Source organism: Oncorhynchus kisutch, linkage group LG20, assembly GCF_002021735.2.
Source record: "Oncorhynchus kisutch isolate 150728-3 linkage group LG20, Okis_V2, whole genome shotgun sequence".
Classification (NCBI taxonomy): Eukaryota; Metazoa; Chordata; class Actinopteri; order Salmoniformes; family Salmonidae; genus Oncorhynchus; species Oncorhynchus kisutch.
The window spans coordinates 20,645,721-20,661,501 of NC_034193.2; the positions used below are offsets into that span (position 1 = coordinate 20,645,721).

The 15,781-nt window shown below is 43.4% G+C and overlaps 1 protein-coding gene across 2 annotated transcripts in view; it reads right to left on the reverse strand.

Annotated features, from left to right (window-relative positions):
* Positions 1-1,660: 1,660 nt before the first annotated feature.
* Positions 1,661-15,781, reverse strand: part of mpp2b (MAGUK p55 scaffold protein 2b) — a 44,391-nt gene continuing 30,270 nt past the window's right edge. Inside the window, exons 4-13 of one of the 2 annotated variants that reach the window (XM_020454583.2) lie at positions 12,975-13,151; positions 12,473-12,628; positions 11,989-12,216; positions 10,061-10,192; positions 9,828-9,930; positions 6,844-6,912; positions 6,467-6,628; positions 5,417-5,619; positions 4,880-5,008; positions 1,661-4,544 (exon numbers count right to left, since the gene is read on the reverse strand). In XM_020454583.2, coding sequence (XP_020310172.1) covers positions 4,368-4,544; positions 4,880-5,008; positions 5,417-5,619; positions 6,467-6,628; positions 6,844-6,912; positions 9,828-9,930; positions 10,061-10,192; positions 11,989-12,216; positions 12,473-12,628; positions 12,975-13,151 — 1,536 coding nt within the window. In that variant the 3' untranslated portion in view covers positions 1,661-4,367. The remainder of the gene's footprint in view (positions 4,545-4,879; positions 5,009-5,416; positions 5,620-6,466; positions 6,629-6,843; positions 6,913-9,827; positions 9,931-10,060; positions 10,193-11,988; positions 12,217-12,472; positions 12,629-12,974; positions 13,152-15,781) is intronic. The other variant, XM_031799632.1, reaches the window with a different exon arrangement.

Here is a 15,781-nt window from a genome sequence, read left to right on the forward strand (position 1 = left end):
GAGAGGACAGTGTGGAGTGCAATAGAGATTTCTTCATCTGTGGGTCTGTTGGGGCGGTAACTCTACCTACATGTACATATTACCTCAATTACCCTGACTAACCGGTGCCCCGCACATTAACCCCTGTATATAGCCTCCACATTAACTCTGTACCGGTACCCCCTTTATATAGCCTCCACATTGACTCTGTACCGGTACCCCCTGTATATAGCCTCCACATTAACTCTGTACCGGTACCCCCTGTATATAGCCTCCACATTAACTCTGTACCGGTACCCCCTGTATATAGCCTCCACATTAACTCTGTACCGGTACCCCCTGTATATAGCCTCCACATTAACTCTGTACCGGTACCCCCTGTATATAGCCTCCACATTAACTCTGTACCGGTACCCCCTGTATATAGCCTCCACATGAACTCTGTACCGGTACCCCCTGTATATAGCCTCCACATTAACTCTGTACCGGTACCCCCTGTATATAGCCTCCACATTAACTCTGTACCGGTACCCCCTGTATATAGCCTCCACATTAACTCTGTACCGGTACCCCCTGTATATAGCCTCCACATTAACTCTGTACCGGTACCCCCTGTATATAGCCTCCACATTAACTCTGTACCGGTACCCCCTGTATAAAGCCTCCACATTAACTCTGTACCGGTACCCCCTGTATATAGCCTCCACATTAACTCTGTACCGGTACCCCCTGTATATAGCCTCCACATTAACTCTGTACCGGTACCCCCTGTATATAGCCTCCACATTAACTCTGTACCGGTACCCCCTGTATATAGCCTCCACATTAACTCTGTACCGGTACCCCCTGTATATAGCCTCCACATTAACTCTGTACCGGTACCCCCTGTATAAAGCCTCCACATTAACTCTGTACCGGTACCCCCTGTATATAGCCTCCACATTAACTCTGTACCGGTACCCCCTGTATATAGCCTCCACATTAACTCTGTACCGGTACCCCCTGTATATAGCCTCCACATTGACTCTGTACCGGTACCCCCTGTATATAGCCTCCACATTAACTCTGTACCGGTACCCCCTGTATATAGCCTCCACATTAACTCTGTACCGGTACCCCCTGTATATAGCCTCCACATTAACTCTGTACCGGTACCCCCTGTATATAGCCTCCACATTAACTCTGTACCGGTACCCCCTGTATAAAGCCTCCACATTAACTCTGTACCGGTACCCCCTGTATATAGCCTCCACATTAACTCTGTACCGGTACCCCCTGTATAAAGCCTCCACATTAACTCTGTACCGGTACCCCCTGTATATAGCCTCCACATTAACTCTGTACCGGTACCCCCTGTATATAGCCTCCACATTAACTCTGTACCGGTACCCCCTGTATATAGCCTCCACATTAACTCTGTACCGGTACCCCCTGTATATAGCCTCCACATTAACTCTGTACCGGTACCCCCTGTATATAGCCTCCACATTAACTCTGTACCGGTACCCCCTGTATATAGCCTCCACATTAACTCTGTACCGGTACCCCCTGTATATAGCCTCCACATTAACTCTGTACCGGTACCCCCTGTATATAGCCTCCACATTAACTCTGTACCGGTACCCCCTGTATAAAGCCTTGCTTGTTATTTTATTGCTGCTATTTATTTATTCGTTACTTTTTTACTTTTTGTTTATTTGTATTTTTTTAGGTATCTATTTTTTACTTTACAAAATCTTTAAACTTCTTAAAGCATTGTTGGCTAAGGGCTTGTAAGTAAGCATTTCTACACCTGTTGTATCAAATAACATTTCATTTGATTACTGACGCCACCTAGAGATGGAGTGTGGATGAGGTAGTGTCCCAAACCAGCCCCTCGCCCCGACCTACTCGCTCGGTGGGTCCTCCCTTGTACCTTCTTCACTGAAGAAACTCAAAGGGTGACTTCCAGAGTGGCAAGCGGATCAAATACAGCCAACTTTGGGACACACTGGTGACTTGAATGATGCAATTCATGTTCCATATTTAAATAATAAGACAAGTATGAAATTCAAACGAACATATCCCCCCCTGTCCTTTTACAAGATGTGAACCTCAGTAACAGTTAAACGTTTAATTTGGGTGTCAAGCCTCGAAATCAGACACAAACAAATGCACGTGACATATAATTATGTTGCATGAAATTGCGCAAATTCCAAACATATTGCAGTGCATGTTGGGATAGCACTTCGCCTGGAGCCTCCAGCCTTGCTGGCTCGGTCGAAGTGGCTATCGGAGGTTCGAATTAGCACCGACACCCTCAGCTTTGGGACACTTGTGTATGTGGCAGAGGTGTGCGTGAGCGCCCAAATGGTGCGCCGGGGGGCTGATTTGGGATTCAGCCTGCCTGTGCACCTAACTACTAACTAAACTTAACTAACCTCCATTTGTAAGACAAGGAAGAACATTTAGAATTAAATCTACCTTAAGCCATGAGGACGAGGCAATGTTCTACAAGATATTTCATCTTTAATATTTTTCTATGAAATTCAGAATTACAATCTTGTGTAGCTGCCCCACTACCTCAACACTGTAGTATAGTAATCCAGAGCACTAACGTTTTCTTTACATATAACCTTTGTTACAGTACAATATTTACGAAATTCTGAGATAAAATCACTGGAATTATACATATATCTTTTTTTAATCATAGGGAAAGGGATAACATACAGTAATCATGCTGTAGCATGTGAAAAATAGATAACATTTCAACCTATAACTAGTGTACAGTAAGTATATCCTTGGCCTCTGTACCATGTTAAGGCAAAGTAAGCATGTTGGAAGCCACTTATTTTGTATACATACAGTACCAGTCAAAGGTTTGGACACGTCTACTCATTCAAGGGGTTCTCTTTATTTGTACTATTTTCTACATTGTAGAATAATAGTGAAGACATACACACTATAAAATAACACATATGGAATCATGTAGTAACCAAAAAAGCGTTAAACAAATCCAAATATATTTTCGATTCTTCAAAGTAGCTATTTTAGACAAACTATTTCATAATTTTGAAGTAGAAAGTAATTATACAATGTAGAAAATAGTCCAAATAAAGAAAAACCTTGAAATTAGTAGGTGTGTCCAAACTTTTGACTGGTACTATATATATATATATATATATATATATCCTGTATAATCAACATTGAAAATAAACAAAATATGTCCATCAAAACAAACATTCTACTCAGAAAGAGTCAGACACTATAAGTAACAGACACTATAGTCCACATAAAGTAAAACGAACAAGTGCGCAGAGTAATCAAACAATTACACCGTTTCAATTAAACATAGTTTCAATCATCTAAAACATTTCTTAGGGGCCTAAATTCACACTTAGCAATTGTGGTCACATCTGTGCTAAAAAGATCACCAACTGAATATTTCCAACATCTCGCACATTAAACACATTTTTTTTAAAACACACATTTGATTTTTTTTTTAAACATGGTAACAAATAAATTTAAGATGACATTAAAATATTCAATTCTCAGAGTGAGAAAATAGAGCGTATTGACATGTATGTATTGTTGATTGCCTGTGTGTTTTGTCTTTGTGTGAGTGTGTGTGCATTCATGCGTGAATTGGTGTATTCGTCTCAGATCATGTATTGCTATGCTATCTTTTTTTCAACAAAGAGAACATAAATAAGAATAAGGTCAGTAACATCAGGACAACTGTCAAATATTTACAATCGTACGCTCATATGACAAAATACACCGAATTTTATATAAAGAATAGTGTGACAGTTGGTACCTTTGTATTCTAAATCGGCCACAAAACAAAACACTCAATGTAAACATTGCACTACATAGTTTTTGTAAGATTTGGGAAGGCTAAACATTTTCAGGGAACTCCTGGTAGTATAACCATATCCATTATACTCCAAGACCGCCAGCACAGTATTTGCAAAATATATAAGCCTACTTCAACATATATAATATACTGTCACTCGTATCACTCACACACTACGCACTGTACCTCAAATCCCCTCTAAAGCCTCCTCAACAAATATCCCCAATATATATTTGGTTATTTGTTTATTTTTTACATATTTTTTTAAACAAAAATTGCAGTTTGACATCATGTCTGCGGAGTATATAATTTGTGCAAAAGCCTACCATGAGGCAGACCCCTTGCACTGGAACATCGGGATTGGCCCCTTACAACAGACCTCCAACCAATAACGTCACAAGCTGTGGAGGGAAGCTCCACCCCTCTACAATTTACTCTCTCCTGATTGGTCCCTCTCTACCTGCGGCCTGTACCAACTCCTCAGGCCTTTGATGCCTATTCTGACCTCCTCATGATGACATCCTGACCTCTAGCTCTGACCTCTGACCGGCCTTTAGAAGACCCAGCTGACAGGAACCCACTGCTGCTCTGCACCTAGTCTCTCCAGCGCCATCTTCAGGCCGCAGAAGGCCCCCTCCAGGCTGTCGTTGATGATGTTCAGGTCAAAGTAATGTCCGTAGGCCCGCTGGATCCTTTCGCTCTCATCCACTGTCCTCTTCAGCTCTGAGTCCTGCATGGGAGGAACAACAGGGGGATGATAGTGGTTATCATGGACAACTATGACTTGTTTGCATGTGAACAATTGGGCCCGTTCAAAAAGCATCTCAGAGTAGACGTGCTGATCTAGGATCAGATCCTCCCTGTCCATCACAATCTTATTCATTGTGGTCTAAAAGGTCAAACTGATCCCATGGCATGACTGAGAAGGTAACAAGGGAGGACGTAAAACACTGAGACTGGTTGTACACGGTCAGAAATTAATTGCGTGTGTCTAACAACAATGTCTGCTAACAGTAACAGGACCAGTGATGTAGCTGTGATACAACTATCCAGTCTGGGACTCACCGTTAACTGTTTGGTCATCACTCCGGCTTCTTTGGCAGACTTATTCATGGCTTTGAGGACCTCGTAATCTGGAGCCTCAATAAACACCACGTAGGGAAGGAACTCTGACGTCCGCAGAACCTTAAGTGCCTGTAGCGTGGAATGAAATCGTTGAAGAGTGGCTGTAGCAATATATTATTATTAACCCCGCTAATGACGTAACGAGCTACTGAAATTGGCCACGAATCACTTGAAAATGTGTCTCATTGAAGGAATCCGCTCCTTCCGTTTCATCTCTGTAATTCAAACTCTTGCTTTGGTTAAACAATAAGAACATATCATAACCCTATTACTTTACTATGTGCCGAAGTTTGGCATAGTGGTAATGTAGCCAACAATCTAAAAATAAAACAATATGAATGGGGGGAACCAATTCAGTTCTCCTTTAAATGAAAAAAAAAAGGTCCAAATCAACCTCTTCCCTGGACATTGATACCCCAAAGAATGTATAGAGGATGATATCTGAATGAATATAGATGCCCAGATGCTATAGTCTACCTGTGGGTTGACATCCAGGATGCAGATCTTGCCAGAGTCCACCACCTCGTGGATGGAGTTGATCTTGGTGCCATAGAGGTTCCCGTCGTACTCGCCGTGCTCCAGGAAGCGCCCGTTCTTAATGTCCAAATCCATCTCACTGCGAGTCATGAACGAGTACATCTGTGCATCCTTTTCATCCACCTTGGGTTTCCTTGAGGTAACTGTTGATCAGTGGTGGAAAAAGTACCCCATTTTCATACTTGAGTAAAAGTAAAGATACCTTAATAGAAAAAGTAAAAGTGAGTCACCCAGTAAAATTCTACTTGAGTAAAAGCCTAAAAGTATTTGGTTTTACATATACTTAAGTAAATTGAATTGCTAAAATATACTTAATTATCAAAAGTAAAAGTACGAATAACAAAACAAATCCTTATATTAAGCAAACCAGACGGCACAATTTTCTTCTTTTTAAAATTGAAGGATAGCCAGGGATACACTGGCTATTGTTTACAACACTCAGACATCATTTACAAAAAAAACATTTGTGTTTAGTAAGTCCGCCAGATCAGAGGCTGTAGGGATGACCAGGAATGTTCTCTTGACAATTTTCTGTCCTGCTAAGCATTCAAAATGTAAAGAGTACTTTTGGGTGTCAGGGAAAATGTATGGAGTAAAAAGTACATTATTTTCCTTTAGGAATGTAGTGAAGTAAAAGTTGTCAAAAATATAGTAGTAAAGTAAAGTAGAGATACCCCCCAAAAATACTTAAGTAGTACTTTAAAGTATTTTTTACTTAAGTACTTTACACCACTGCTGGTGATAAATACAGATTGATGGTTGTTGTTTGGTCATGTACATTAAGGTATAGCAACTGACAAATACAGTGCTGAACAACGCACACAGAATCACAAAATGTAGTTTTTGTAACTCATACAAAGTAAAGGTATTTTGTCTTTTTAAATTGTTTATGTTTTTTGTATACTTTTCTAACATGGCATTGTTTACAGAATACCAGAGTACATCAAAGTGTCAGTGTTTCGTAGCTCTGTCAGTGTTAGTACTACTCACAGGGGATGGTGGTCCCATAGCGCAGGGGGTCTGACACCAACAGTTTGTTCTTCAGACTACGGCGGCCCACTCCCTGTGCTCCAATCAGAACCAACGTCTTCCGACGGAACGGGGAAACCTTGGCCACCTCCTCGTAGATCCTCAGCTCATGCCGATCAAACTCTGAACAATCAACATATTCATATCATATATCCGCATTTACTAACGGTATTACTTTACCTAGTCGAATTCATGCTGCACCTACTCAATCTAGCATACTGCATTGACAACAGTTTACACGTTTGTATAATAATGTTTACAACAAGTAAAGACTACATTCGCCGCAGTTTCAAACATTGTTACGTTCACAAATGGTCATGTTGGTACAAAAAACGCACCTGCATTTTTGGTCGTTAGATACATCATCTTTTTCTTCTTCTTCCCGCCCATTCCAGAACAAAGAGGACCTGTGAAAAGCAACACACAGAATGTTCGGTCTTCATTCAGTACTTCTCAGCCCACTTCAATTGAATCTTTATCAATTTAATGAACAGCGCCTGCCAGTTGCCTTTTAGAGTGTTGCTGTTCTGAATCGTAAATCAGGTCTGCTGAGGGTGCAATAGGTAGCATGTACCACTAGATGGCAGTATGCCTCTGCATTACAGTAAGGATGACACTCCATTTTATTACAACAGTACAACTGGGAATCACTGTTACTGCCCAGTCGTCTCCTCAGTATTGGCCGGCAGGTGGATTTTGAGGACGTTTGTTTGAAGCGGGGACAACAATGGGCATGACATAACCTTTTGATGTTTGTTTTATGAAAATAAATACGACTTTGATATCGACACAGTGGATCAATATGTTGATGGGATGAATTAAAAGAGCTGGCCATTTGACAATGATCACTTCTGATTTTTAAATATGGCTCAATCACATTAAAATCCTAAACTGAATGCTGGTTCCAATGGCTTAGTCGGTAGCACCATGGCAACGCCACTGTTGTGTGTTTGATTCATACATTCAATACAAGTAGCTTGGGTTAGGCATTTTCTATACACTGCTCAAAAAAATAAAGGGAACACTAAAATAACACATCCTAGATCTGAGTGAATGAAATATTCTTATTAAATACTTTTTTCTTTACATGGTTGAATGTGCTGACAACAAAATCACACAAAAATTATCAATGGAAATCAAATTTATCAACCCATGGAGGTCTGGATTTGGAGTCACACTCAAAATTAAAGTGGAAAACCACACTACAGGCTGATCCAAATTTGATGTAATGTCCTTAAAACAAGTCAAAATGAGGCTCAGTAGTGTGTGTGGCCTCCACGTGCCTGTATGACCTCCCTACAACTCCTGGGCATGCTCCTGATGAGGAGCATGGACAGTCTGTGGTGCAACGTGGCGTTGGTGGATGGAGCGAGACATGATGTTCCAGATGTGCTCAATTGGATTCAGGTCTGGGGAACGGGTGGGTCAGTCCATAGCATCAATGCCTTCATCTCATGCCACATGAGGTCTAGCATTGTCTTGCATTAGGAGGAACCCAGGGCCAACCCCACCATCATATGGTCTCACAAGGGGTCTGAGGATCTCATCTCGGTACCTAATGGCAGTCAGGCTACCTCTGGCGAGCACATGGAGGGCTGTGCGGCCCCCCCAAAGAAATGCCACCCCACACGATGACTGACCCACCGCCAAACCGGTCATGCTAGAGGATGTTGCAGGCAGCAGAACGTTCTCCACGGCGTCTCCAGACTGTCACGTCTGTCACATGTGCTCAGTGTGAACCTGCTTTCATCTGTGAAGAGCACAGGGCGCCAGTGGCGAATTTGCCAATCTTGGTGTTCTCTGGCAAATGCCAAACGTCCTGCACGGTGTTGGGCTGTAAGCACAACCCCCACCTGTGGACGTCGGGCCATCATACCACCCTCATGGAGTCTGTTTCTGACCGTTTGAGCAGACACATGCACATTTGTGGCCTGCTGGAGGTCATTTTGCAGGGCTCTGGCAGTGCTCCTCCTTGCACAAAGGCGGAGGTAGCGGTCCTGCTGCTGGGTTGTTGCCCTCCCACGGCCTCCTCCACGTCTCCTGGTGTACTGGCCTGTCTCCTGGTAGCGCCTCCATGCTCTGGACACTACGCTGACAGACACAGCAAACCTTCTTGCCACAGCTCGCATTGATGTGCCATCCTGGATGAGCTGCACTACCTGAGCCACTTGTGTGGGTTGTGGATTCCGTCTCATGCTACCACTAGAGTGAAAGCACCGCCAGCATTCAAAAGTGACCAAAACATCAGCCAGGAAGCATAAGAACTGAGAAGTGGTCTGTGGTTACCACCTGCAGAACCACTCCTTTATTGGGGGTGTCTTGCTAATTGCCTATAATTTCCAACTGTTGTCTATTCCATTTGCACAACAGCATGTGAAATTTATTGTCAATCAGTGTTGCTTCCTAAGTGGACAGTTTGATTTCACAGAAGTGTGATTGACTTGGAGTTACATTGTGTTGTTTAAGTGTTCCCTTTATTTTTTTGAGCAGTGTATAATTATATCATATACTGCATGAATACCCCCCAAAAGTGCCCCATATGTGTCTACAACAGACTCAAGAGGAGTCTTAGCACCTTAGCAGACTGGCTTAGCAACTGTAGATTCTCTTATCCAGAGTGACTTGCATACATTTTCAGACATTATTGTACTGGTCCCCCTGTAGGAATTGAACCCACGACCCTGGCGTTGCAAGCACCACGCGCTACCAACTGAGCCACAAGTGAAGTGAAGGGAAGCAGCTGCAGGCAAGGCTGCAGGCTGACTCACCACCCACCACGTGTACTGGTGTGCTACAGACAGACAGAGGACACTACAGTATGAATGTGACCTGGCCCCTCTGTTTAGAATGAGCTTAACGAGGAACAGATTGAATCAGCCCGCCTGTCTGAGTCATTCCTCTCTAAGCCTGCTGCTTATTTGCTAGTCCCTCTTCACTGATGAAACAACCGTCTTGAAGGTTGACTGGGGGACATGCAGAGGCCTAAAGCGTACACGTGCACAGTGCACAGCGCAAAACACCCAGAGCAACAAATCTTCCTTTAGTCTCCATTTATGCTTCATGGTTTTTTTTCTGTTTCTTCTTCTTGTGGACCATGTTGTTGTGCATTCAGACAATAATAAAGTATCATCGCTTATCTCTGTTTCAGTTCTTCAGTGTCTTGTGTTATTTCCACGACAGATGTCAGAGGAGTAAACGTGTTCAACTTGTGCATTCAGAGCGTTATCTTTAGCGTGTAGAAGATGTCAAGCTACTTTGTGTCTTCCAGCCCGTATGGGTTATAATACGGTATCAGGAATGACGCATATATAATATACAGCACCTGTTGTAACCAGCTCCAGATCTCTCTTGACAAAAGCCTTCCTCTTCTCCTCCAGGAGCTGGCTGGGGATGAGGCCTGCACTGCCCCCCTCCAGGTGACATGCCTGTGATGAAAAGAAATGCATATAAAGCTGTCCTGTCACCATTTTAAACAACAACACATTGAAAACTATTCGGGATAAACGGGATCAAGTGAACGATTTAAGAGGGGTTGTCCATTCAGAAGTGACTGACCTGCCACCAGTTGAGGTCCTCCTGATTGAAGATCTGCAGGATGTCTCCACTGCTGAAGCCCAGGCCTGCCTCCTTACAGGGGATTAGGTTGTCATGGGACGGGTCGTAGTCAAAGTGACACTTCACATAGGCCTGAGGAAGATGGAGAGGGCACTGGGTAAAATATGTTGTCTACTTACTTCGGTCACCTCAGCATACACCCGCACACAGTACAGAGAGGCGGTTATTGTTGATACTGTGTAATACACGGAGTTGAACATCTCTTTACTGGACTGGATTTATTTTGCACTTAAGGGGAATGTATCATCTACTATCAACATGTACTGTAGCACCCACCTGCACATAGATCCTTATATGGAATGGAATTGTGTTTTGACGAACAGTTTTTCTCATGATTGGCAATGTGCTGTGATGATGGAGCAGTTTTCTGATGCAAGGGAAATGTCTATACAGACAACAGCATCTAATCTGTAATCTCTCTCCCTCTCAGAGATAACATTCTGCAGCAGCTCTCTGCTTGGACAGCTTGAAGTCGCCTCCGGCAATCAAACTACTTCCAAATGAACCCGCGTCGGTCGTCAGGAAGACATTCAAGGGAGTAACCACTCAAAATTTGTTGTCCGAACCTTTTGAAATACGCCCCAAAATATTTCAAACGAATAGCCCAGACCTGATGTTATCCAGTCAGCCATGAGGGGCCGATTCAAAGGCACTCTTTCAAAAGGGCGTCTGGCCCAGGGCCTCTGTCCAGCTCATATTGGGCCTTCGCTAGTTAGTGGAATGGGATAGACAGTACAGAGCTGTGGGTTATTGGCATGACATGAATTACTGTTATTTGAGACAGGTGTCCTGTCCTGTGACCTTTTCTTTCTTCGCTTTCATTTGGGCCATTCTGTCGCTGAGTACACTCAGTCTATAACACTCTTTGGCTCCTTTGAGACCCTGTGACCAAACACTCACAGAGCTAAGGACACTATACCAACAACAAATTTAAAGGCTGGGCCTCTAAATGGAAAGGGGTTGTTTAAAATAACTAATAGTATCCAGTAATGTGTTTTGGGTGTATTCATTCAGGGTGAATACTTAGGGGAACAATCCACTATTTTGAATAACTTACTTACTGCAAAAGTTAAAACTCTTGCAAATGGTGTGAAACTCTTATTAAACACTCTTATATACAACGTTTTTGTCAGCTGAAATACTGAGGATGTGGCTGGAAATCATACATCGATAACCTTTTCTTTCTAGTTGAAACAGATCTACTGTACAGATCAGTTGTTTTCCCCAGGTTGTTTTTGGTTTGCTCTAAATCCTACTCACTCCAGTAGCTAATTCATTATTCATGAGAGAAAATAATTTAGTAGGATTATATGGGGTCATTTTCACGCCATATGTATTGAATTCAAAATAAAATCAATCTTGAACATGAAAAATAAAGTTGAGAATGTAAACATATTTTCCAGGACGGGTGAAATAATGTATGTTGAAATCAAAAACCAAACAATTGAAAGCATAATATATAGAATTGTAAAACCCCCAAACTTGTAAGCAAATCATTTTAAAGTGAGAGCAAAACTCTATGACAAATTATAATTTTTTAAATATTTGACAACAAATGCAAAAATATTTTCTGTTAAACTTTCCCAGCAACCAATCCTTTTGAATTGCATATAGATCTGAAAAGATTTGATAGGTATAAGAAATATGGTAATAGCTCTAACTGTACTCTGACAGACTAAGTGGATCTTTTGGGGCATATTGGATACACCTATCCAATGCTTTCAGATCTAATGAAAAAAAACGATATGGGCTAGGGTTTCAATTAGAATGAATCATAGGACCCTAGGAATTTCAGCAGCTGTTGCTGAGGTCATATGGGTCAATGTATGGGGTACACCGAGGGATCAAAGGGCCAGGGCTCAACTCACCTGGCGTGGGGTGTGAGGCTCCTGGTAGCTGGGGAGGATCTTGAGCACCACGCTGCCGCTGGCCTCCTTTAGCATCTGCTGGAGCACCTTGGGGTCATTGCCCACCTCTTTTGCATTCACCTCCTTGATAATGTCACCCACGTAGAGGAGGCCCTGCTGGTCGATCATCCCGCCATGAAGGATGCGGGCGATCACCAGCTCTCCACTCTCCACCCGAAATGTCACACCCTACAAAGACAAAGATGTAGCCCTTTATTTTACCATTGGTTTTTATCTACCTGAGCCGAGTCAAAGAAGAGGAAAACATCCAGGACCATGACTAGAAGTACTAACAAAGGTTTAACAAGGACCACCATTTTGTTTTTCAGTTTCATAAAGAACCACACCACAACTCAACACACAGTTGCACATGTAAACCACTGTAAAGCCATTTCAAAATGGCTGCCATGGTGTCCAGCATTTCTTGTCCATCCTTGAGTCTTACCAGGTGCTCTCCAGACACCTTGCGGATGCCCACCATCCTGACTGCATCTGGGGGCACAGGCTGGTTGTTGAAGGCAGCGTCCATGAAGGAACAGGGGCTGGGAGGAGGAGTCTCAAAGGTCTTGGAGGCCACCGAATCATGGGTTTCCATGAGAGACTGTGGACCAATAGGGACAGAGGATCAAGATGTGGATGATTGCATGGCACATACTGTACGATAGAATTGTTCGAGTAAGACAGTAATATTCACAACTGATCTTAAGAAGACTGCATTGGATACATTAAGCAAATTAGCATGGCACCCATGGTAGCAACACCAGTTAGAACAGTTTCCCTTCAATAAGGGATTTCTTTGAGAATGGAGTAGAAGTCGCAGAGTTGGAGTGCTGATCTAGGATCAGTTTAGCCTTTTAGATCATGATGAATAAGATTGCATGGACAGATTGCGTGATCCTAGATCAGCTATGATATCGAGCATAAACAAAACCGTCGAGCGTGCAGACCTGGAAGTGTGGCTCCTTCAGTATGCACGCCAGTTCGTCTGCGGCCTTGCTCCTGTGCGTGAGGGGAGTGAGCTCCTTCAGGATGTCCTGCACCAGCTCCATGTTGTTGTCACTCACCGCCTCCAGCCTGGACTCCTCCAGGTTCTCATGGGCCTGCGGGTAGCAGGGAGACGGGAACTGAAGGTCAAAAAGTTATTGTTAATAACTAGCCATCTTTGTTGGTCATTTTAGCCCATTGCAGTAATTATTTATACGTACTATTTAGCAGACACGTTTATCCAAAGCAACTTTCAGTGCAGTGAGTACATACATTTTAGTATTCAAACCCAGGACCCTGGCATTCCTAGCGCCATGCTCCTACCAACTGAGCCACACAGGACCAATAGTACCAAATTAGAGCAAATATATGGCAAATCCCGCAAGGCACTTAGGCCGAACAAAGAGTCACAGAGTATTTACTATGAACTCAGTTACTTTCTAGCAATAAAGTCACTGTCCTGTAAAACCACAGAAAACATCTAAAGAAACACAGTGCAACTCCCATGCAGCAACAAACACACTTTGAGTCACGACTTCACTGAAAAATATGTCTGCCCTAAAACAATCAGATACACTATGTGTTTTCTCCCTGTGCTATGGAGCATCAATATTTTAGTTTATATGAATATTTCACTTTGTCTTTTGCACTGAGGGCACTGGTCCTACTTTACTGAACATGTCCTCACCTTTATAACACGACTGGCCTCTGGCCCACCAACCATGTGGGACTTATGAACTAAATCATAATGTGCTCGCTCCTGCCCCTCAATCTCCAAGTGTTTATTTCCCATTAACAGAAAACCCTCTAATTAATTTAGAAGTTTGAAATGCTGCATAGTGCTTAATTAAATGGTTCCACTTTATATCAACTTATGCTGGCTTCAACCTTTATACGGTAGATACAGTGTAATTACAATGTTGAGGCAGTGGTACAGTGCTGAGGCAGTGTTACAGTGTTGAGGCAGTGTTACAGTGTTGAGGCAGTGTTACAGCGCTGAGGCAGTGTTACAGTGTTGAGGCAGTGTTACAGTGTTGAGGCAGTGGTACAGTGCTGAGGCAGTGTTGAGGCAGTGTTACAGTGCTGAGGCAGTGTTGAGGCAGTGTTACAGTGTTGAGGCAGTGTTACAGTGCTGAGGCAGTGTTGAGGCAGTGTTACAGTGTTGAGGCAGTGTTACAGTGCTGAGGCAGTGTTGAGGCAGTGTTACAGTGTTGAGGCAGTGTTACAGTGCTGAGGCAGTGTTGAGGCAGTGTTACAGTGTTGAGGCAGTGTTACAGTTTTGAGGCAGTGTTACAGTGTTGAGGCAGTATTACAGTGTTGAGGCAGTGTTACAGTGTTGAGGCAGTGTTACAGTGTTGAGGCAGTGTTGAGGCAGTGTTACAGTGCTGAGGCAGTGTTACAATGTTGAGGCAGTGTTACAGTGCTGAGGCAGTGTTACAGTGTTGAGGCAGTGTTACAGTTCTGAGGCAGTGTTACAGTTCTGAGGCAGTGTTACAGTGTTGAGGCAGTGTTACAGCGCTGAGGCAGTGTTACAGCGTTGAGGCAGTGTTACAGTGTTACAGTGTTGAGGCAGTGTTACAGTGTTGAGGCAGTGTTACAGTGTTGAGGCAGTGTTACAGTGCTGAGGCAGTGTTACAGTGCTGAGGCAGTGTTACAGTGCTGAGGCAGTGTTACAGTGTTGAGGCAGTGTTACAGTGTTGAGGCAGTGTTACAGTGCTGAGGCAGTGTTACAGTGTTGAGGCAGTGTTACAGTGCTGAGGCAGTTTACAGTGCTGAGGCAGTGTTACAGTGTTGAGGCAAGTACAGCGTAACTACAATGCTGACCCAAATTAGCACAAGAGAAATGAATAAGAACACTGAGAAAACAACTCAAATAAGGATATCAATACATAGCAGTTAATCTGCTGCTGCACAGCCTATAAAAATAGATCAGATATCATTTAACATTCCACCGCCCTGCTACGTTACTCCCAAACAGACACAAATAGCCATGTTGTTTTATGGGTAGATTTACAGAGACAGTCAATCCCACAGAGACATGCTCCCATGGGCCTGTTGTCTGGTCTGGCAGCTATGGCTGTTTGTTTACGTGACGGAAGGGAACGCGCCCCTGCTGTTGAACAGGATATGAGTACACACAAACACTTGCTCGGACGCAGAAACACACACAGGCTGACAGACGGACGGATGGACGAAACGGACTGACGGACGGACGGACAGACAGACAGACAGAAAAACAGACACACGCTCAAAGAGACACATACACACCCACACACCCACACACACACACACACACACACACACACACACACACACACACACACACACACACACACACACACACACACACACACACACACACACACACACACACACACACACACACACTGTGTAGGACTCTTCTGCAGGAAGACTGGGTTTACTCAATGTGCTTTGGCAAGGGTCTGGCAACCTTGTGGAGCAAGCTGTCAGAAAGTGGTCCTTGGACAGCAGAACAACACAAATACTGCTGCTTAGATCAGGGGGTTGGGAGACAGACAGCCAGAAGGTTCAGCCCTCTTGGAATAGCTACCTTTAGTCTCTGCTGTTGTTGTCTGGCTTTATAAGCTCCTTCACAGGCACATTGAAAATATGCGAGGCTGAGGAATCCAAATAGAGCGAAAGGACTGCGTGTGCATATTAAGTCTTTGTCCCGTTTAAAATCAATTCTGTAGACCACCTAAATTGACAAGAATACTGTAGCTACCTTTAGTCTCTGTTGTTGTTGTCT